Below are 23,649 nucleotides of genomic sequence, written 5' to 3'. Positions count from 1 at the left end.
CCCATTCCACATATCTTATTTTCTTGCTGGTTTACTGTTGCCAATTAAAATCTGCACAATTTTTACACTACAAAATATCTAGAAAGCATTTTAATCAGTACAAAGCAGACACAGCTAGTCATCATGGCTGACTTTAGGCAATGTCCAAACTGACACCCTTCATTCTATTGAGTTTTTGTCCTTCAGTTATGGGGGAGGGGGTTCTTTTTGATGGCACATACACCAGAGTTTCCTCTTCAAAGAATTCCAATTTATCTTTTTAAGTAATGAATATCTACTACACATTCATCTACCTCCCTTGTGTATATAGTTCCTGGAAAGGAAAACACAGTAGACAAGGCTTGAAAAGCAAACAAACTATTTCTTTATTCACATACCCTCACTACCATGTTGGTCTTCACTTTCCATTATCTTTGTTTCATTCCTTGCTTTTCTCCTTCACTTCTCTCTTTTTCTTCCAGGAACAAATGCCTGAAAAACAAACTGATAAGTAATTGGGGCCATTAGCCAAGAAACGTAGGGACTGGGAAGTAACCTGAGATAACTGGAAGACAGGGAGATCAGAATCAGAAGCTTCATATGGCCAAGTAGAGCCCCATTGGCTCTTTGTGTCAATTGACCTTGGTCAAGGTAGCAACTGCAGGACCACTCCTTGGACATATCCAGTGACTGGGCAGCTTTCTCTTCTTGCAAGCTACCACAGAAGTGCTTGCTCCTCTGCTAACCAGGCCAGCTTTTCAAGTAGAAAAGATAAACAAATCTGGATTAGTTTTGTTTTCCTTCGTTTTAGTGCAGCATAAACATTTAACTGGGTAACATGTAGAACATCTGCTTTTTCTATTTAAAGCCAAAGCTTGCTAGCATTAATGTTGTATTTAAAGCCTGTGTGTGCCCAAAGTTAGATGATGTACAAGCGCAATAGCACAAACTCACTTTAAAAAGTCTTTGAAAAAATGTGAGTAGGTGAAAAAAAATGTGCCATTGTTATTGTTTGCTCTCTAGTGGCTGCATTACATTTGGAAGTCATTACTTCACACTGGAGTTAAGAATCGATAAACTGCTGCTGGCTGTGTTATTTATCTCCATATCAAAAGATGACAAGATGAGAAAGACATAGGACTAGATGTTTCCTACTGCAGCATCTGCTGAAGGGTGGGTTTATTTTGCTCTCTAAATGTTTTAATGATCACATGTTCAAATCTTAATTTGAGTTAAGGTGCATATCACCTTTTGGCAGAAAGACAATTTATAAATATTTTTAAAAATGCATTTAGGTGCAATTTCACCAAATATGTCATCATACTGTTATTGCAGTGGTTACTGTAGCAATATTATGATGGAATAAGATGGCACAAATGCTTAGGTCTGATGAATACCTCAAGGATTTTGAGCAATTTCCCCCAAGGTTCTCATTAGCATATCAGTCTTTATGATTTCTCTCTCAAACAGCCTATAGCTTTCTCCAAACAATCTTCACTCCCCCCTCTCATGCTGTCTGCATGTGCCATATATGTAAGATCTTAGTTACATGTATGTTGGAAAAGAACCAGGCAGCTTCAGAATTTCATAACAATTTGTTTACATCAGTAGTTTATCCACGCTATATGAATATAGTACTTAGATACCAGTTTAACTGTCATGGCTGGAATCTTGAGATTTATAGGCCTAGTCTGCATGGGCCAAAAGACCTATATTCCCCATTCTGGCATCATCCTCTTCGGATGATGTATGGTCCAAATCCCAGTTCTGGTGCAAACAGTCCAGATGACATTGGGCACATTCAGCAGAGAACTGGGTATAACACCCTTTGTTGTTATAACTGCCCTCAAGTCAGCCTTGCCTCATGGTGACCCTGTGGATGAGACATTTCCAAGCTCTTCAGCCCTTAGCCACGCTGCTGAGGTCCTCCAGGCTCAGGCCCATGGTTTCTCTGATTGAGTCTATGCATCTGGCATGTGGGCTTCTTCTCTTTACCTTTTTTAGCATTACAGGAATGGGTCATGCCTTCTCTTTTCTAATGAGTCGTGCCTTCTCTTGATGTGGAAGCATCATCTTTGCTTCCAGGGAGAGTTCAGGTTTGATCTGTTTTAGGACCCATTTGTCTTTTTTGCCATCCACAGTATCCCAAAGCACACTTCTCTAGCACCACATCTCAGATGAGTTAATTTTCTTTCTGTCAGCTTTCTTCACTGTCCAACTCTCACATCTGAACATGGTGATGGGGAATACAATGGCTTGGATGATTCTAACTTTAGTGCTCAGTTCTGTATTTTTACACTTTAGGATCTTGTCTAGTTCCTTCATAGTTGCCCTTCCCATTCCTAGTCTTCTTATTTCTTAACTGCACTTTCTGTTCTGATCAATGTTTGAACCTAGGTACTGAAAGTGTTTAACTATTCTGTTTTAATGCATCCCTTAACACGCATTTAAAAACCATACTTCTAACTCCGGATCCTCTGGGAAGATCCAGAGCCCTCCATTTCTCCATCAGGGCAGCTGTCTGCAAAGGCATCCTGCAGAGCCACTCAGCACATCCACCACTGTCATCAGTCAATTGCTCTGAGGTCAGAACGAGGCACCCAGCCATGTGATAATCTCTGGGCACCTTATTTTGACCCCAGAAGCAAGTGACCCATGTGTCAGGTGGCTCAGCAGAACACACATGCAAACAGCTGCCCTGGTACAAAAACAGAGGGTCAGAAAACAAGGGAAAGTCAGGGCAGCTCTGAAGCTAAGATATTCCAGGTTGCCCCTGGAGTATCCTGGCCAGTGAAGACAAAGCCATAGTCATGTAAGGTACTTAGAGTTCTCTGCCAGAGACAACTAATGCTGTGAGTCAGCAGATCAGACTAGAATGTTCTAAGGGCCCTTTCACACTACACAATGGTGCTACTATCGATTCCATTTTAACTGCCTATGGAATTTTGGGGTTTCCAATTTAGGAAGGGGTATTTCAGAATTTTCAGCCAGAAAGCGCTAGTGCTTCCCCTAAAAACCCCAAGATTTTCACAGAACATTGTCATGGCAGTTAAAGTGGAATAATAGTACTATAATTATGTAGTATGAAAGAGCTATAACTACCTCATCAATCCACAAACCACAGGATTTTATTGGAGGGAGCCATTCAGGACAATTAAAATAATATCATACTGCTATAATTGTGCAATTAGGATATACCCCAGAAGTAGGAAGCTTCCTGTGGGTGAAGGCTACATTTGGGGGAAAACCCATTCCATCAGAGATTGCAGTACTAACACTGGTCCTGCTGCCACTTTCAGTGCTGTTGAAATTTGGTGGCTGCCACCAATGTCCCAAACCACTACTGCAGTTGCTACCAAAATTGTATACAGTACAGAGACAGTAAGGGCTGTCCGACAGTGGAACACACTCCCTTAGAGTGTAGTGGAGTCTCCTTCCTTGAAGGTCTTTAAACAGAGGCTAGATGGCCATCTGTCGGGGATGATTTGATTTGCATTTCCTGCATGGCAAGGGGGTTGGACTGGATGGCCCTTGCGGTCTCTTCCAACTCTATGATTCTATGACACCATGGGATGCAGAAGAGTCCAAAGAGGTAAGAATCAGCTTACCAATAATGAAAGTGACTTGACTTAGCCCACCATTCAAGCTGAATTTTGCAATGTTTAGGAAGCAATGCCAATAGTATTGCATATTCAGATACTGTTTCAGGAATTATTTGGCAAGAATGGAAGAAGAACTGATATGGCAAGAAATTCTTGCCAAGAACTGATATATTGATTGTGTAAGGCTATATATTTTGAACACTTAAAATAAATTCTATAATTCAAGTAGTACTACCTTTTGAGTGGAATTTCTAAACATGTGAATTGGCTTAAAGACACATCACAAAATATGTAAAATATGCAAGCATATTAATAGTGATTCTTTTGTTTTGCTTTTAAGTACAGCTTAAATGAAAACTCAGAACAGAAACACTTGATATGACTTCAAAGACAATGCACAGACGTTTTACAGAAGCGGTAGGTACTAACATTCATTTCATCCTGCACCAAAAACCCATTTATTAGAACAGCTGGGACAACTTTAATGGAATTCCCTACAAATATATAAATCTTTGTAGTACATATGCACACAAACAAATTATACAAACATTACATATGTTATAAAATATTTTTTTCTTAGATGGACTCCCCCTCCTCCCTGACCTGGCCATTTTTCAGTGATGAATTAGTTACACTTTATTGATGCTAGTCATGCCACTTGCCACTCCATCTGACTACACATAATTTTGGCCACAAGCATTTTAAAGTGGTAGTAATATATTATTCTTGCAAATATTAATTTGCAATGCTATTCATTATTAAAAGTTAAAACTAAATTTGTTTGGATTTCTGAATGCTTTGCTTCATAAAATATTATAAACTGAGGAGTGGACTAGACTATAGACTATCTCCCACACCACCCACTAAAATCAGCAGAACCCAAATGCAGCTAATTTTGTACCATATCAACAGTCATTATTCCCTACTATAAGAAAAAACTGACATATGTCACATGGTCTTTCATCTTTTTAAAAACTACTTCCTTTTCCTTCTTTTACTGCACATTGCATGTGACCCTTAGCACTCTATGCTTGCTATAAAATATTACAGAATTTTAAATATTAGTAACATTTAGTTTATCTAAAAAGGAAGAACAAATATCCCTATGCAGCCTAACTTTCAAACCTCAGTATAGCCTTCATCTTAAATGTGAAGAAACTGAACCCATTTTGCAAGACTGAAACTACAGTTTTGAACTGTTGCTGATTTGCCACTGTTTTGATTTGGTGCTAGATGTTAGCTTTGGATGATACATCATGTTTTATGGTTTCATAAGAAGGCCAAAAGTATTAGTTCAGGTGGGTAAGGAGGTGACCCCTTCCCAAAACTTTGTTTAAAACTCCTTAATTGCTAATGTCTCTTCCCTTCCACTCTGTTTTAAGCTCAGATGTGTGCATATTACAACACAAAGGCTGCAATCCAGCCACAAGTATGTGTGGAGAAAACATGATGCATAAGCCCTTTCACAAGCGATACGCCACAATACAAACTGTGTGAACAGGCTGTTACATGTGAAACAGAATTTGTCGTATACTGGATTTTTCTTTTGAAATAGTTGGTCCTTAGGTAGAAAATTGCTTGTGAATGCAGAGCAATATTTATCTGTCATTGGTAAAACTCTGTGATGCTTTTAGGAGATATGTTAGCAGTGGACAAAAATAATTATTGTATTTTTGTGGCACATGCCTTTGGACAGCAGATGCTATCTTTTAAAATTTTCTACCTATTTAATTGTTGTGAATATAAAAACAAAACAAAACATGACTCTTACCTCTTAGTAACGAGAGCTATCTTACCTCTCATTCTGGTACAGTGATAGCACCTATTTTCTTTGTGCATTTTAAAGAACAGAGGCACTGTCCAGTAGGAAACCTGGAAACCAAGAGTTCAGATCCTCCAAAACAATGCTACTCAGTGAACAATGGGAATAATAGACAGTTTAACATTCATTTCTGAAATGATTCCAGTAAATCCCACTATAATGCTATATGAACAATCTCATGGTAATTACAGTATTACTGCAATGTAGCATTAGGCACATAGAAAGGAAACTGTTCTTGCTGCATCCTTTTTCTATTGCTAATTCTTCTTAATTGTTTTCCCCCATTAGTAAAACAGGATAGAGCAGCAGAAACCAGCTTTCCAATTACTTTTAGTATAATAAAAGGACCACAAAACTGGTCAGCATTCCTGTTTTGATGGATAAAAGAAATAGAATAAGAATATAAAAAAGAAGTATAAGTTAACTATGCTGTGTCTATGGCAATTTCATATGTTTCATTGCTTATTTCATTGAAATTACTGTTATGAAGAAGACATACAATCCAGAAACTCATGGCATATACACTGGCAGAAGCCATAAACCATAAGAATAACAAGACTCGAGGGAACAAGGCTGACAAAGACTACCCCAAGGGTGACTTTCTTTGATACCAGTAAGTAGATCCCTAAAGGCAAGGAACTAAAATACAGCAAACCTAGCAACCAAACAAGAACTCGAATTGAAGTCTGGAAGATCAAAGATGTACAGTTCCATACTGTCCAGTTGTGGGGCACAGATGCAACAGAGTCAAAGCTTGTGGGCCTGTAGAATTCCACAACTGGGGTTGAGTTCAGGGTTGGAGGGCTCTCCCTCTGTACTTCCATAATGGTTATAACTAGACAGTTGGAGGAAGTATGAGAAGGGCTAACAAGAGAGGCCAGCCTTTTGGGAGTCAGTAAGAGTTCTGTTGGATTGTCTGGTAGGCACTTCTTCACTTTTCCTCCGTAAGCCAAATTTACAAGAATATTGTTGTCATCAGGAAGACTATTGACCTCATCATCAGGCAGGCAAGTCTCAAACCTGCAGAATGGGCAAACAATGACTCCTTGAGGAGAGTCCCCAAAATCTATAATCTTGCAAAGGCATTTGGCGCATACTCTGTGGCAACACCCCAAAACTTTAGGCTTTCTTTGCCTCAGGTTATAGCGGTTGTAACAGATCTTGCATTCAAGCTCCTCTGAGCCCTGGGACTCCACAACATCTTCTGGTAATAGACTGGTCATTTCTTTTTAATGTGCTTGTGCCGATATCAGCCTCAGACTGTTTTTATTCTTTTTTTTACTAAGTTTCTAGAGCTCCTTTTTTATTATCACATCACTTTGATTGTTTAGTTGAGGAAGGAAGCACCAAGAGTCTTCATTTCTCAGCCTCTCTCCATCTCTATCTGTTTTGTCCTTCAGTATCTTTCATACACCCATGTGCAAAATTATAATATGCAGTTTCTAGAGAGGGGGAAAAAAAGACACATCAATTCATATCAAATCTTCATTTACAACTTTGCTCAGGAACTTGTGAGTCAAGTATACAGGAGATTTTCCCTATTTGGCCTCACTGCAACTACGAGAAAGATTAGGTCTAGAAGTGAAAACCTTCGCCTAGTTTCGTTATGCATTTTAAGCCTCTCTGAAACCCACAATTCTATCCACCCGATACCTATAAATAAATAACAAAAATAAAAGCAAAAGTAAAATTAAACAATACTGCATTGAGTTGTATGTTCTAGAGACTTTTTATTTCTGAAATCCAGAGGAGCAGAACCAGTTTAGAGCTTGACTGAAGATTTACACTTGGTGGGAGACTCAAACTCACAGATCTATGATCTGTATCCCTGCTTTCTTTTCTAATATTTTTACCCTGCTCTTCAGCTGAAAATGCCCCAAGAGTGGCTTAAGACATTGCTTGTCTGCATGTTTACAATTTTAAAAAAATCAACTGATCCAAAAGAAAGAGACAAGAAGGGAAGAGGAAAGCCAAACTCAATCAGATACCATTTCTTAAAACTATACAAGTTTTTATAATGATCAGCTGGAATGGAACCATTTCAGGAAAGGAGATGACAAATGGACCATGTTAAAGTTGATACTGTGTCCCTGGTGCCAAACTCTTCCTTCACTTCACTTAAGTGGATTACTTAGTTCCTGCTATGTGTCTCAGAATGTATTATAAAATACTGTATAATTTTCAAAAGAATATTAGTACTTGTGGTAACTATGATTATTCTGTACTAGAAAAATCTCTGCTATATCACTTTAAAGCCAACTCCTCTGTATAATGGCAGAATGCCTATTGATGTTCAACACACTCTTTATTCATTTCTATTATTGTCTATATGAGAAGACCTTTGTGGTAAGGAACTGAAAACCACAAACATCCTGTTCACAGATGTATGTACAATCATTTGCTAAGTGTAAGTGTATCATGACATCTGACAAAAATAGTGGTTTCATTTCACTTTTGGCACATTTGTCAATAGTAGCAAGACCCTTTGGTGTGCCCTCTTTCCGTGGTGCTCCATCTACTAGTTTGCTGCTGTTAGCACTCATGGTACTGGCAGGAAGCATCACCAAAGCATGGCAATCAATATCCAACAATAGCAAGCCACCTACCACTTTAATCATGCCCTTGGCCCTGACAAAGCATCATTCCAGGGCATTATGAGCAGTTAAAATTACAAGCTGCTTGCAAACCCAGCCTGCTCAAAGATATAGTGGGTCCTGGGGTCCTGGCAGCTCCATGATTATGTTGAGCATTGATAATGTCCTTGTGATGAAACAATTCATTTATTTTATTGTATTTAATTAATTCCTATCTCATCTCTCTACCCCCAAGTGGATTCAAGATGGCTCATCATAATTTCAATAAAAACAAGTACAGCTAAAACAGAAACAAGTTGAAGCAAACAGCAAACTTTAAAACACTATCTGAAACACAACAATAAAAACCCCACATCATCCCATGGACTATAAGTCCTATTGCAGCAAATGAGGTCAGTTGTCAAAGTGCTGCCTAAATGAAAGGGTCTTTGCTTGCTAGCAGATGACCAAAAGAAAAGATCCAGGTTTCCTCCCTCTGCTAGGACCTCCAAGAGCCCAGGAGGAACATTTACTTCTGAATTATGATCTAATATCAGCAAGGTGGAAATGGAGATTTCTTCCAAAGCTTTCCAAGTGATTCAGAACTTTCTGTGGGAAAATAACTGAGAGACAGAAGATCCATTTAGGTGTGTTCACCTCTTTTACAATAAAGTTCCCCCTAACATCATATTTTATTTCACAAGTGTAGACTATGGATGACAATTGAGTCATTCCTTCTTGCTGATTTTAAAAAACAATACATAAATCAAGATAAAGGTCTCTTTAAGCAAACAGGGCCTTTCATCTATAACTCCTACCAGAAGTTCCTTTGATTTGTTATCCAAAGAAAGATTGGGGGCTGGGGGGTCCCCACCAACTATCAGTGTAACTTTAATTGTTTTCCTTGACTATTATTCCTCTGATTATAATTATTCGTAATAATAGCTGCAATATATAATCTGGCTCTTCCAAATCAGTAGATATGGTTATACATATGATTATGGTTATGATGACTAAAATAATTTATATATCACATTTTGCCTCAAAAGAGGCATCTGGGGTAATTCATATCTTCCATCAAGTACAAAGCATGACAAAATTGAAAACAAAGACAGCTGGCCCTTGCGGTCCCTTCCAACTCTATGATTAAACCACAACATCATTTTAGAACTACTACTGCTAAAAGAAGACAACAACCTGAAACATTAAAACCTTGCCCCCCCAAAAAGACAATTAAATTCATCAGAGAGGGGACCAATACAACCTGTGTGTGAGAAGTGAGGAGGACTCTGCACAGAAGTACAGTCAGCCCATGTATTATGTAAGGGATCCATTCCGGGATCCTCTGTGCAATTTTTTTTGCATACCCTAGAACCCTGTTTTTGTTACCCAAAATGAACAAAGAAGGCAATGCAGCCAACAAAAATCTCTTGATGTACAGGTATCGTTACAAGATGAAACTTCATCAATTTAGAATAGAGTGAAGGAAAAGGAAATGAGTTCAAGGTACATACATAAGACAGCAAGCGAGTCTATCTTTGATTTCGGATCTTTACTTATTTCCTCTTGCGAGGACTGTAAAGAACCTAATTGAGCAAGGAGTGAAGTTAAAGAGAATTTGATTTGAATGTATTAATGGTTATGTCTTGGCAACTATGTGTCTCGCTGTTCCTCTTGGAAGTCCATCTGTCTAGTTATGTTAATTTGTATTAGGAGAGTTAGTTTAAATTGTTATAATATTAACTGTGTTATATGTTTTATTTGTATTGTACTGTTGTATGTTTTTTATTCCTGTTTATAAAATACCTGAATAAAGATTAATTAAAAAAAAGAAGAAGATAAAACTTCATCAGGAGGAGGGTTGTCAGAAGGTGATCCTAGTTTGTAGTGCCAGGAAGATGTTGATGTTTCAATGTCAGAAGCAGATGTTGCTGATAGTAGGATGTTGATGTCAGGAGCAGACGTTGTTGATGGTTGGATATCTATGTCAGGAGCAGACAATATCAGTGTGTTCCTCCACTTCCTCCTTCAGCATGTCAGAAAATTTTTCTCCATCAAGTTGTCTTGCTGCATCAATGATTCTTCTAACTTCTCCATCAATCCCTGGGGGTGGGGATGAAAATCCTCTATGACATCACTGCATAAGTTGTTCCCAGCAGGCAATTACAGTTTCTGGTTTTAATTTATCCACTGCAGCTTTGATTAATGTCATTGCATCAGCAATTATGAAGGATTTCTATTACTGCATTATGTCCACATTAGTGTTACCTCAGGATCCAGCACACAATCACCCCTCTTCGACCTTTGATATCAAATTAATATCAAAAAGGGAGGTTGCCAGCAAGCAACCACCAGGAGGCTCCTCAGCACATGAAACTAGCTGTACCCATTAGGACATTTGGATGGCTCAGCATGGGAGAATCCATAGGTGAAATCACTTGAGATCAGAATCAGAATCTGCATAATCCCTTCACTAAGGAAAGTGATAGAGAAGAGCTGGACTTGGATTGTTTGCATGTTTGGAAAGGAAACTCTTTTGTCTGATGACATTCACGCCAATTGTCTGGATGTTCTTGCATATCACACCTCATTCTTCTCCCCTGGGAAAATAATGTAAGCCTTTCAACTCCTAAAACACTGCTCTCAGAACCCATTTCTTGCTACATATACATATGCCCAGACAACAGCAAACTGGTCTAGTTTGAAGCCAGACAGAACCTCTGTTCAATTTCAACTCAGCATCTCAGTAGCTGGCCACTCCACAGTTCACAGGTGGCTACTGGGCCATTCTCATTATGCTAACCCCGCAATTGGATCTATGCTTCAGATCGGTATAGTGTTACTTAGCCACCCTGCAAGTGAGAGTGTGTGCTTGTAAGTATGGATTTACTTTTTTATTTGTTGATAAACTAAATTAATTGGGAACATCACGTCTGGAATTCTCAGAATTTGGAACCATTATACAAAGACTGAGATCCCAGATTTATATTACAAAGCCCTCTTGCTGTTTCTTATTGAGCTACATTAATTTCCCCATTGAGTACAATTTGTGGGTGCCGTGTCAGGATCCCCCACAATTTAGGTAACATTAGGATCTGCATCAATTGCTGCTACAATGTGCCCAAATACCAGACAGGAGTACATGGCATTCACAAAATGAATGACACCCTGGTCAAGGGGCTGAATCAATGAGACTGTAGTTGGAACTAAGAAGACAACATTGGCATTTTCATTTGCATAGCAAGTAGATTCAGGTTGGCTAGGTGCACTGTCTACTATTAATGGAACTTTAAATGTCAAACCTTTATGTCACAAATATTTTTTCACTTCTGGGATGCATTGGTGAAACCATTCTGGAAACAAGATGGTTGTCACCCACATGTCCTTATTATACTGCCCAAACACAGGCAGATAATGTTTGTTTTTATTTTTAAGAGAGTGTGGGGTTCTTCAGTCAATACACTATGCCTGGCTTTATCATGTCCTGCAGAATTGCTACATAGGATCACAGTTAATCTATCTTTCTATATTTCACTCATTCACCCGCTGATATAGACCATCACTAGATTGCTCCTTACTGATTACCCAAGATATCCCACTGCTTCCTGTCCTTGTTCATTTTAACTAATTGTTTTAATGATGCAACTTATATTTTACTATTGCTGTATTAGAATTATTATGTCATATATGTAAGGAGGGAGGGAATAGTGAGACTTATTTATATTGTATAATTTTTATTGTACTTGTATCTTATTTGTGTATCAGATTTTATTACTGTACTGTTCTTATTGTAGTTGTAAGCCACCTCATTCCTATGGGAAGAGGCGGGATATAAATAATAATAATAATAATAACAACAACAACTACTACTTTATGCCCTGGTGCCATCTTTGCATTTTTGAGAATGTAGATTCTAGTGAGTGTTTTCTCCCAGAAGAGCCTGCAATTTCATCACAAGTGAACAACTGTTTTGGATGGTTTGCTTTCTCCTCAATCAACTTCTTAAACATTTCTGGAAATGTGGCAGATTTTACAGATTTTCTTTGGCTCATCTGGACTGCCAGCAATGCCGCTCTAGCACCTCTTGGCCACTATTAAACAACATGACTCCTTTGCAAGCACAACCACTTCCCCAGCATGGTCCCTTCCCCAGCATGAGATACCACAAGGCAGCAACAAGCAACATGAGGGGTCATGTATAACCGAAACCACAGAATATGAGCTCGTGTGATACGCAGGCCAACTGTAGTAGCAGGGATTAAGGAACTCTGGGCTGTGTAATTCTTGTAATACTTTATTTCTCATACTGTACCACCACCTCCTCCCATCCCCCAGAACTGGAACTCAAGGCAGCTTATAAAAATTAAAATATATACGGACCCCCTCTCCTCACATATATCAGTTAAAACTGTGGTGAAAAGTAATTTAACTATTCATGGAATAAAAAATAATTAGAGCTTATTCAGTATATATTAAAGGGCCTAGGCTCCTTCTTCCAAATGAAAAAAATAATTTGATTGTAACAACACTGCTGTTTCTGATAACTGTAGAAAAGTTTCACCTGATTTGGACAGGTTGGTATACAGTAAAATAAAAGTGGGTAAATGACAATGCAGTGATCAGAAGGAGTCAGAGGGGTTTGTCAAGAACACATTCTGCCAAACTAATCTTAGATCTTTTTTCAATCAGGTCTCTAGTACATTATGGGCATGCTGTGGATGTCATTTACCTGGATTTCAGCAAAGCATTTGATAAGGTCCCCCATAACATTTTAAAAGAAAACCTATTAAGTGTGGAATAGATGGGAACACTGTCAGAAGGATCTATAATAATGTGCTCAAAGAGTCATAATCAATGGCTAAATGTCAGACTGGGAGAAGGTGGAGTGTTCAAGGATCTGCCAAGGTCCATTATTGTTTAACATTCTTATCAATGACTTAGATGATGAGGTGGTGGGAATCCTTATCAGGTTTGCAGACACAACAAAACTATGGGAGGTGGCTAACATGTAGGAACAGAATTCAAACATTTCTCCCAGTCACAACTAGAGCAGATGCACTTAGAATCATAGAATCGTAGAGTTGGAAGAGACCACAAGGGCCATCCAGTCCAACCCCCTGCCATGCAGGAACTCTCAATCAAAGCATCCCCGACAGATGGCCATCCAGCCTCTGTTTAAAGACCTCCAGCGAAGGAGACTCCACTACACTCCGAGGGAGTGTGTTCCACTGTAGAACAGCCCTTACTTCAGGAAGTTCCTCCTAATGTTGAGGTGGAATCTCTTTTGCTGTAGCTTGCATCCATTGTTCTGGGTCCTTTTCTCTGGAGCAGCAGAAAACAAGCTAGCTCCCTCCTCAATATGACATCCCTTCAAATATTTAAACAAGGCTATCATATCACCTCTTAACCTTCTCTCCTCCAGGCTAAACATCCCCAGATCCCTAAGTCGTTCCTCATAGGGCATGGTTTCCAGACCCTTCACCATTTTAGTCGCCCTCCTTTGGACACGCTCCAGTTTCTCAACATCCTTTTAAAATTGTGGTGCCCAGAACTGGACACAATATTCCAGGTGGGGCCTGACCAGAGCAGAATAGAGTGGCACTATTACTTCCCTTGATCCCACTATACTTTTATTGATGCAACCTAAAATTGCATTGGCTTAGCTGCCGCATTGCACTGTTGACTCATGTTCAACTTGTGGTCTACTTGGACTCCTAGACCCCTTTCACACGTAGTTTCATTCAGCCAGGTGTCCCTCATTCTATATCTGTGCATTTCATTTTTCCTCCCTAAGTGCAGTACCTTACATTTCTCTGTGTTGAAATTCATTTTGTTAGCTGTGGCCCAGCTTTCTAGTCTAGTCAGGTCATTTTGAATTTTGATCCTGTCCTCTGGGGTACTTGCTACTCCTCCTAATTTGGTGTCATCTGCAAATTTGATAAGTATGCCCCCAATTCTGTCATCCAAGTCATTGATAAAGATGTTGAATAGTACTGGCCCCAGTACAGAGCCCCATGGGACCCCACTGGTCACTTCTCTCCAGGATGAAAAGGAGACATTGTTGAGCACCCTTTGGGTTCAGCCAGTCAACCAATTACAAATCCATGTAACAGTTACCTTGTCTACCCCACAGTCTACAAGCTTGTTTTCAAGAATGTCATGGGGAACCTTGTGAAAGGCCTTACTGAACTCAAGATATACTATATCTACAGCATTTCCTTCATCTACCAAACTGGTAATTTTATCAAAAAAAGAGATTAAACAATGGAACTTACACAAGTGTTGATTTACCAAGTTCCTAGTGATTTGATGGGCTTGTTCTAGACTAACAATTTGATTCTGGTGACGGGATGGAATTGTGCAGCCCTCCAGATGTTGTTGAACTAGGACAGAATTTCTGGGACTTGTAGGCCAAAATACTGTACATCTGGAGGCCTACACAATTCCTATTCCTGATTTAGGCCTTCAAGACCATATCTCAATAGGAAAAAAACATACATTTACTGGGAAAACAGTTAACAGCAATGCTGAGATACTGTGAAACAAATTACATGGGTCCTTGGTATCTACTGGGGTTTGGTTCCAGGATTCTTTGTGGATAACAAAATCTGTGGATGCTCAAGACCCATTATATACAATGACATACTAAAATGGTGTCCCTCATATAAAATGGGAAAATCAAGACATGGTTTTTGGAATTATTTGTTGTTGTCGATGAATATTTTCAAGCTGCAGATGGTTGAATCCATGTATACACAGGGCTCAGTGTAAATGGAACTTTCAAAAACATAAGGTGCTGAATCCCATATTTGATATTCTCAGAGGCAGGTGGTGACTCCTATGTCAGTGGTGCGTTAAAGACACTATGGGGTTTAATCCTACTTTTAAACAAGCTATTCAAGGTGCTGAAGCTATTGTGGGAATAGTTCTCATTATTTTGGACAGCCCCTTTACAACTGAGATTAAAGTTCAGATTCACTACTCGCTGATACGGAAACCATTAGCCACACCTTAAGCAAAAGGGCCCAAGCTCGACTCAGGTTTGCATCCATCTGAGGTCGCTAAAATGAGTACCCAGACTGTTGGGGGCAAATTAGCTTACTTGCTAATTAGCTTACTTGCTGTTCACCGCTATGATCTTTGGAATAGCGGTATATAAATAAATAAATAAAAAACCTTGTTAGATTCATCAACCTGCTTTACAGTTTTTTGTGGGTTTTTCGGGCTATGTGGCCATGTTCCAGCAGAGTTTCTTCCTGACGTTTCACCAGCATCTGTGGCTGGCATCTTCAGAGAACCACTGCTTTACAGTGTTTACAGATTTCATTGCTTCCCAGACAAGACTGATGCCTTTCAATATACACTTCCCCACAAATTACATGTTGTCTTGTCTCTTGGCAACTAAAAAGGAATGAAGTACAATATTTACATGCTCCTGCTGAAATTAGCTGCAAAACATCAATAGAGATGAAATGTTAGATTAAATTCAGTTTTCACCTTTCAAGTGAGTTGTATATTATGTTGTTAGCAATTCTTAGAATTTCCATTAACCCTTAGAAACTCATGTGAATATATCTTTTTTTGTCCCCATCAGTTATAACAAGAGTTTTTTCAAACAGCAATAAGACAATGCTTTTAAAAATCTGCATAATTGCTTTCAGAATAAAATAGATAGGGAAAATCTACCAGTCTTCCAACAGAAAGTTAACCCTGCTAATAGGCATGAAAAGAAGGCATACCTCAGCATAAAAAAACAAAAACAAAAACAAAACCACTGAGTGTGGGAAAACAAATTTTATATACAAGATAGTGCTTTATTTATTTTGTTTGTATTGCTACTCATATTGCCCACTTCTGTGAGCAGTGAGAGATTTGATATGAGCAGTGTTACTGGGTTTAATTTTCTTTGGTTGAAAGCAAGACTTACAGTATAATTGTAATATTTGCTTAAATTAGAAAGATATAGAAGACTTGCATATTTCAATGCCTCCAGCTTTACTGAACCAGAAGAGAACACCACATTGGATTTCTCTAGATTATGTTTTGTGGCTTGTATGACCATTCAAAGATTCTCTAGAAATGAACATTGTTTCCACCTGTTCCATGCCACATTTTTTTGCTAACTTTTGGCAGCTTTTAACAAAGAGCAATTCCCTGCCAGCTTTTATCAATATGTCACATTGAACTGAATTTACAGGACATGGCACATTGTTTTTGGTTCATGATAAGTAACAAAAGGGCTTGACTTATTTTTCAAATGATAAAAATGGAAGAAAACAGTATGTTTCTAATGTTTTTAAAAGGTTCTTTCATTCCGTAAGAGAACTCAGAGTACAATGCAGATGAAAGACAGCAGCACAGTGTCCAGTACAAATATAACATTTTATTGCTGAGTCAAAAGTACTGATGGCTGAATAGCTGAGAGGGAAAGGACCTCTACCAACAGTTCACACAATTTTAGTCCATCTGCGGTGCATGGATTATGAGGTGCTCATATGAACAGATTTCGCTTTACCTTTGGCTCAGATGGTTAGTCCTATTAAGACTTTTGCCAATGCTGACAAGACCCATTGTGAATATTCTTAGATGATTAACCTTATATGTAAAATAAATTTACATATGAGAGAATTCTAAATAATGTACCCATTTGTTGATCTTGCTGAAAGGTAAATTTTTTGAAGTTTAAAAGTAAAGGCACCAGATTCTATCTGACCTTGGACACTAAGCAGGGTCAGTACTGGTTATTATTATTGTTGTTGTTGTTGTTGTTTACACTATTGATACCCCATCCTTTAGCCCTAAAGGCTCTCAGAGTGGCTTACAATTATTATTTTTAATTAGACTGCCCTCAGGCTTACAATCTAAAAAGACACAACATAAAAAGAGAAGGGAATGGTAGTGGGGAAGGGGATCAGGTCCAGCAATTCTTCTCTCACTCTGAGGTCTGGACCAAGGCAGATGGACTGGAGGGAGGGCTCTTCTTCTTAGTTCAGGCCAGGCCTGATGGAGCTGGGCCTGCATCTCTCCCTCCGTGGCCAAATATTTGGATGGGAGTCCATCAATGAATACCAGGTGCTACAGGCTATATTTCAGAGGAAGGAACTGGCTAAACCACCTCTGAGCATTTCTATGACATTCATGGGGTTGCCATAAATCAACAGGTGACTTGAAGGCACATACACACAAAAGGATTTAGGTGTCAGTAAATAAAAGCTATAACTCATTATTTTAAAATCATAATTAATAGTGCCATCTTCATCAACATGTGATTTATAAAACAATTCATTTTACAGCGACATATAAGAAAAAACTATAAACAAGATGAATGCCCAACAATATCGTGGAATATCCAAATATAAAGACCTGAATTCAACTGAACACTGGTGGAAAGAAAATCCTTGTTGTAGTGTTGTCATGGGGACATGCCTTTGCACTGTGTTCACACATCTGACTGTACCATGCTTCTCCTGATTTATACAAATGTTGCTGTATTCTGGCTAAAACCCTTCAGTGCCTTTAAACAGGGGGAGGGAGAGAATGGTGGTGAGAAAGTTGCAGTGCCAGATAGTACAGCAGTGGTATGGTGTCTGGAGGGTGAGAGTGGAGAGGAAACTTTGGTTCTCCAAGTATTTTGGACTTCAACTCCCAGAAGCCCCAACCACCATAGCCAATATCCACGAATCCTGTGAGTTGAAGTCCAAACCATCTGGAAGATCAAAGTTTAGGAACCACTGCAGTAGAGCAAGAGTGGAGGGAAAAGGAGAAGCACAAACAGACCTAGGCATGCTGGTGCAAAGGAAGGAGGCATGACGTTCACATGAAAGTCAGTCATGTACTACCACATATACAAGCTCTCACCAGAGAGTAAATGAGAGTGATAGACCCGCCTGGCGTTGCTTCTAAGATCTCATCCCTCCTCATTCAACTCTCCATAGCATGTGAAAATCAAAACATCATTCCACAAATGGGCATCATGGCATGTGCCAAGTAACAGATCAGTACTTAGCTGGGCTCTTCTCTTGTTTGTGTTCCAGGAAAAGGTACAGTTGTCAGGGGAGACAAGGGTAATTTCTCCTCATTCCTTCTGTACTGCAAATACTCAAACAGAGGAGCTATGTCTTGTTGAGCAGCAGCAGTGCCTCACTTGTCTACAGTCATAAAAAGATAAGATACTGGATGTCCCCATACATATCACAATGTGTGCAACTGCTTGCACAGATTGAACTATACTATAATGCTTCAGTTGGACACAGGCCAAAAGATGTATTGATAATGTTAAAAGTATGTTAATTTTCAAATAAGATTGCCTATTTTATTCAATTATTCATTCATTCATAAATTGTACAGAATTACCTGTCTGTCTTACCATCAAGGAAGAATCGCCACAAGCCTCGGTGAAAGGCTAGTTGCATTTTAAGTAGTCAGGCATGAATTCTGAGTGTTATAATAAATATGTTCAGTAATCAGACATGGTGTAATCACACAGTGTGGGACAGATGATGAGTACAATCCATTATGGATGCAATGCACTAACCTATTCAAGGTGATGGAGACAGATGGTATGGAAAGTGGCTTCTCATGAGAAGAAACATAAGAGAAGGGTGGGGGGATCTGAAAGCACTGGAACACTACCAAAGCCAGTCTTCCATCCAGGCCCTATGTGTCTTGCACCAGAGAAGCAACTGAGATGAAGCAGGAAGTGGGTTCTCACTTTAATGACATATAACCGGGTTGACAGAAAGACTGTTGTTGTTGTTTTTGAGGGGGAGCTTTATTTTTGTTCTAGATGGACCAATTCAATCAATATTTATACAATAACCCTGGTCTCAGTGGGGTTTGAGTTGGTGCAGAATTCCAAGTCTAACTTCAATAACTGCCCAATAGCCGATGGGTTCCTAGCATTTTTCTGGAGTAGAAATGGGCGAAGTATAGCTTTCTGGATCTTGCTGGACTGCAACTCCTATCAGCTCTAGTCAGCTTAGCCAATGATCAGGAAAGCTGGTCACTGCAGTCCAGCAACATCTGGAGGGACATACTTTGCCTGTTCTGTTCTAGAGAAAGCAACCATTTTTCATGGCAATTTTAATGTCACAGAGTTTTATACTTATTGTTCATATGGTATTCTGCAGATTATTTCTTTTAATGCTTGATTTAATTATTTAAAACAAGATTAAAATTTTAAAATAATGTGTTGAAATCTCAGGGGCACCACTAAACCTACCATTTCACAATACTATTGCATGTATGTAAATTACACTAATAAAAGAGATGGTAATGTCTGTATGGGTAGCTGTATTCACCATAGCTCCAAGACTGTTAAACCTAGCTACTTCAAACTTGGCACAGATACTAAGGAGAATCTTGGATTGTACACTTCAGAGTTTTCAAAACTGATTAATTGTAGTTATTTAAATTTGTCTATAGCCTGCAGTGTCTTCTTAAGTTAGAAAGTGATAGTCTTCCCTAACCTTCCCTAGAGATGAAACTAGAGTCAGTCTCCAGACGTTCTTTAGGCAGTTTAAGTGATGCTCCAGGGCTCCAAAGGCTTCAAGCAGTGTGTGTGTGTGTGTGAGAGAGAGAGAGAGAGAAGGGGGAGAGATTCCTGCTGTCTGACTGTGGGTTGGTGAGATGGTGATGGAAAGGCAGAAAGACCACTGAAGAGGAAAGAGAGAGAACAGAAAGAACAGAGGAGAAATACAAAAGCACTAAGATATGATGATGGATTAAGCAATTTTTAACTCTTGTCAAACTGGGTACTTTGGCTTATCAAGGGATGAAGACAACTTTTGTGTGAAATAAAGCAACAGCATATTTGTCTGAAGCAGTCGATGCTCCTTATACTCAACATCCTGACTGTAGTGCATGCTACAAAGAAGCACGCAACAAGACATGGCACTAAATAAGTAATCTAGTAGTTTGCAATGATGTCTGTGTCCTAGTGGTCTTGTGTCCTGACGAGTTAAGTATCTAACAACAGATCATTCAATTTTATTTATTTAATTTATATCCTGCTTTTTCCCCAGTAGAACACCCATAGTTTGGATCAAAAAATATACAAGCAGTACTCTGCTTGCATTAATACAGTGGGCCCTTGGTATCCACTGGGGTTTGGTTCCAGAAACCCCTGAGGAGGTAGCTGGGCAGAGGAAGGGGAGGAGGGGAGAATGTGTCCCTTCTGCCCCCTCCTGCTGCCTCACTTGCCTGGCTGTCCCTTGGCCACACTGGGTGGGCAGTCAGGCAAACAAGAGCAAGTGAGGCAGCAGGAGGAGAGAAGAGGCAGGGGAATCTACCATGGTTACTTCCCGGCAGATGTTACAAGATCTGGCCAGCCAGTGGTCAACCAGGGAGGGGGGACAGGCAAGCAAGGCGGGGGGAGGCCATTGCCGTTCCCCTTCCAGCAGCCCTTCTGCATTGGGTGACACTAAAGTCAGTGACACCATGGCCTGAGAGCTGCATGAAGCCCAGTCCACATTTTGCCCACCTCTGCACAATGAGATAACAAAATCCGTGGATGCTTAAGTCCCATTTAATACAATGGATAGTAAAATGGTATCCCTTATAAAAAATAGTGAAATCAAGGTATGCTTTTCGGAATGTATATATTTTAAAAATATTTGAAAGCCGTGGATGGTTGAATCAGTGGTTAAAAATATATCTGTGAATAGGGAAAGCTGACTGTATGCTTTTTCGTTCCTCACTGTAATGTTCTTCTAAAGGTTCTGCTGAAGGTGGAGGACCTTCTGGAATGGTGTAAAGAGATGCATCTGGAAGAGGAATTGGCAGTAACCAGGAGGCTGTTTACGTGAACAGAAATATTGTTTTTGAGAGCAAGAACACCTTTACTTCCAAACCCATATTTTACGGAATACAAAGGCATCAGATCCCACCTAATCTTGGAAGCTAAGGAGGGTCAGCTTTGGATAGTGCTTGGATGGGAGACCAGCAATGAATGCCAGGTGCTGTAGGTTATATTTCAGAGGAAGTATAAGATGGGAAATATCTGAGTATTCCTTGCCTAAGAAAACCTATGAAATTCATAGTCGCCATAAGTTGATAGAAGTCTTGAAGATACACACATTCTGCTGCTCATTAGTTTAGCTAGTCTTCTTTAAACCAAGTGTCATGTGCTTTGAAGCCTCATCTTGTTAAGTTGTGCAATACACAAACTATTGTCTTAAATTTATCATCTTGTCAATCTAGTATCCTTTATTTTTCTTGACATTTAAGCTCATCATAGGTGCTTGTGTGCATTTCTTTAAGAACATCTGTGGGAGGATAATTTATATTCTGAATCAAGTCAAGCTGAATTCTGTGTTCTATATATATTTCAAGTGAAGCAAATATACATTGTTGAGATGATAATGGACTTTAAATTTCCTGGACTTTGAAAATCTCCCTATTGTCGCATGGCCAGGAGGAGGAGCCTGCCTGCAAAAGATATTGTCCCCAGCATACCATCTTTACCAAGGACTGAAACAACATGCAGGCATCTAGCTAACATCTCCACTTTTCTCCCCTCCTGTTTGGTTTGGATGCCAGCCATGAAAGCCTTCAACTTCACAAATGATAACATAGTTTGCATCATTTATTAATTGGAAGTAAACCACCTTGGTCTTGTGCAGGGAGAAAGGTAGGATATAAATTAAATAATGAATAAATATTTTCTGCTTTTCTTGCCTGCCTCTGAGGAGAGCCAAGAGGTAAAGAGCTAAACCCCTGACCAGTAAAAGTTGTCCCAATTTCCACCAGCAATTCAATTTATACAACAGAACAGGTTTCCAGATGTTAAGGCCAATGTTATTTGAAGATTTTAATGGTTAATTTAGTTTATTTCAACCAGATCCAAATCCATTTACTGTTTTTTTCACAGACACACCAGCATATCAATTCAGGAAGGACATTTGCTTTAACGGCTGTGTAATGACAATTCTGAATTCATAACGCTAGAAAACTACAACGGACGTCTGACTTACAGGATGCTCTTTTAAAGCTAAAGGAAAACTTCCACTGATTTTAATTTTTTGATGCTAATTCATAAGCAGAGTAGGGATATATGTGACTATTGTTTGCAACCATATTTCAATAGCAAATCTCAACAAAGCTGACTGTAGTAGACAAACTGTGGACAAAAATCATGTGTGGAAATAAAATAAAACAATAATTTATTTACCTAATAGCAATGCACACATACACACACAAATATTAATGAGAAAATTTTATGTATCCATATGTCTAATGTGCAATACAGATATTTACTGTACATTAAATAGGGTCTTATAAATGAATAATTTGTTAAATGTTGGATAAGAGTGCTTTAAGTCCATTTTAAAAAAAACTTTCTAGACACTTTTTTGAATAATCAGAAAGGCTGAAGAAGATAATATGGTAAAATAAAGTGCTGCATCACTAGTCTTACGATTGCTGGAGTGTTGCTTTGATCAAATTAATGCTGGGGTGGGATATTTCAGATCTCAAGAGCAAAGAAAACTGATGGTCTTATATGCTAGGCAAAGAACACTGGCAGCAATTGTATACTCAAGTTATCCTTTTGATTGAAGTAGAAATGTTTTGCTAGTGGAAGCAATACATCACCTTTAACTGAAGAGCAGGCTCCTCGCAAGATTAAAATGTATATATAGCACCAAGGATTCAGGAATTGAGCTAGCTGAATCAAAAGGCTTTTTAGACACAGAGTGAGGTGACCTCTTAACACACCAAAACACAAGCAAGTAAAACAGCATACAGCATACAGACCAACACATCACTTAAGAGATCCATTTCAGACATAATACATTGTGGAAGGAAGCAACCAGAATTATCTCGGAGGCAGAAGAACAACTGTATGAGGAAAGCTTCCAGATGGGGCTCTTAAATCTACAAAAAAAGGGAAGGAGAAACACAGAGGAGGATTTTAAAATTATGAATGATTCAAGAAAATGTTTAGAGAATTTTTCTTCCTCTCTGATAATGCTGGAAAATTGACCATTTTCCAAGTTAGCTTTGTCAGTATTAGCCATATTTGACACCATTACATGAATGCTACATTGTTATTAAGATGGCAAGATAAAGAAAGGGGAATTTATGTAAGAAGAGAGAGGCAGAGAAAGTATATGACAGTGGCTTGCCCTCATCTCTTAACCACAGTTATGACTACAGCAAGGGACGTAGCCAAGGGGAGGGGGGTTCTGGGGTCCAGAACCCCCCCCCTCAGGCTTGGGGAAGTTCAAGCTCCTTCCTCCCCCTCCTCCTCCCCTCCATCAAAAGCACGGAGGACTTGGATGGAGAGGGAAAAGGGGAAAGACAGAAGTCACAGCCAGAGAGGGAGCAGGGAGGCCCAGAGAGAGGGAGAGAGGGAGGGAGGGAGAGGGGGAGGGAGGGAGGGAGTGGGAGTGGGTCCTTCTTTCCCTTAAATCCCTTTCATTTCCTCTCCAAGTCCTCCTCCTCACTTTTGCCAGAAAAAAGTCTCCCTTCCTGGGGGAGGAGAGGAGGAAGGGGAGGAGGAGGAAGAAGATAATAAAATACTTTTCTGTTTCATGCCAAATTGTTCAGAAAGGCAAAAGGGTTTTGATTAATAGAGTTAAAACAAATTACACACCCAGAAAGATGACAACTCAACACTAGGAGCTTGTCTATACTGACGAAAAGAATCGGCCTCACCTTGCATGAATCGCGC

General features: G+C 39.3%; 1 protein-coding gene across 6 annotated transcripts in view; it reads right to left on the bottom strand.

Annotated features, from left to right (window-relative positions):
• Positions 1-681: 681 nt before the first annotated feature.
• RNF182 (ring finger protein 182) overlaps positions 682-23,649 on the bottom strand; it is a 101,297-nt gene continuing 78,329 nt past the window's right edge. For 4 of the 6 annotated variants that reach the window (XM_089518814.1, XM_089518815.1, XM_089518813.1 and 1 more), the window contains one exon: positions 4,428-6,845. In XM_089518814.1, the coding sequence (XP_089374940.1) occupies positions 5,886-6,626 (741 nt within the window). In that variant the 5' untranslated portion in view covers positions 6,627-6,845 and the 3' untranslated portion in view covers positions 4,428-5,885. Of the gene's footprint in view, positions 734-4,427; positions 6,846-9,782; positions 10,080-23,649 lie in introns of those variants that run through there. The other 2 variants (XR_016280729.1, XM_089518812.1) reach the window with 2 other exon arrangements.

The sequence above is a fragment of the Sceloporus occidentalis genome, unplaced genomic scaffold (assembly GCF_023333645.1).
Source record: "Sceloporus occidentalis isolate IW3139 unplaced genomic scaffold, rSceOcc1.0.p SCAF_3, whole genome shotgun sequence".
Lineage (NCBI taxonomy): Eukaryota > Metazoa > Chordata > Lepidosauria > Squamata > Phrynosomatidae > Sceloporus > Sceloporus occidentalis.
The sequence above is the reverse complement of the archived record's forward strand: the minus strand, read 5'-3'. Positions and strand labels throughout refer to the sequence as shown.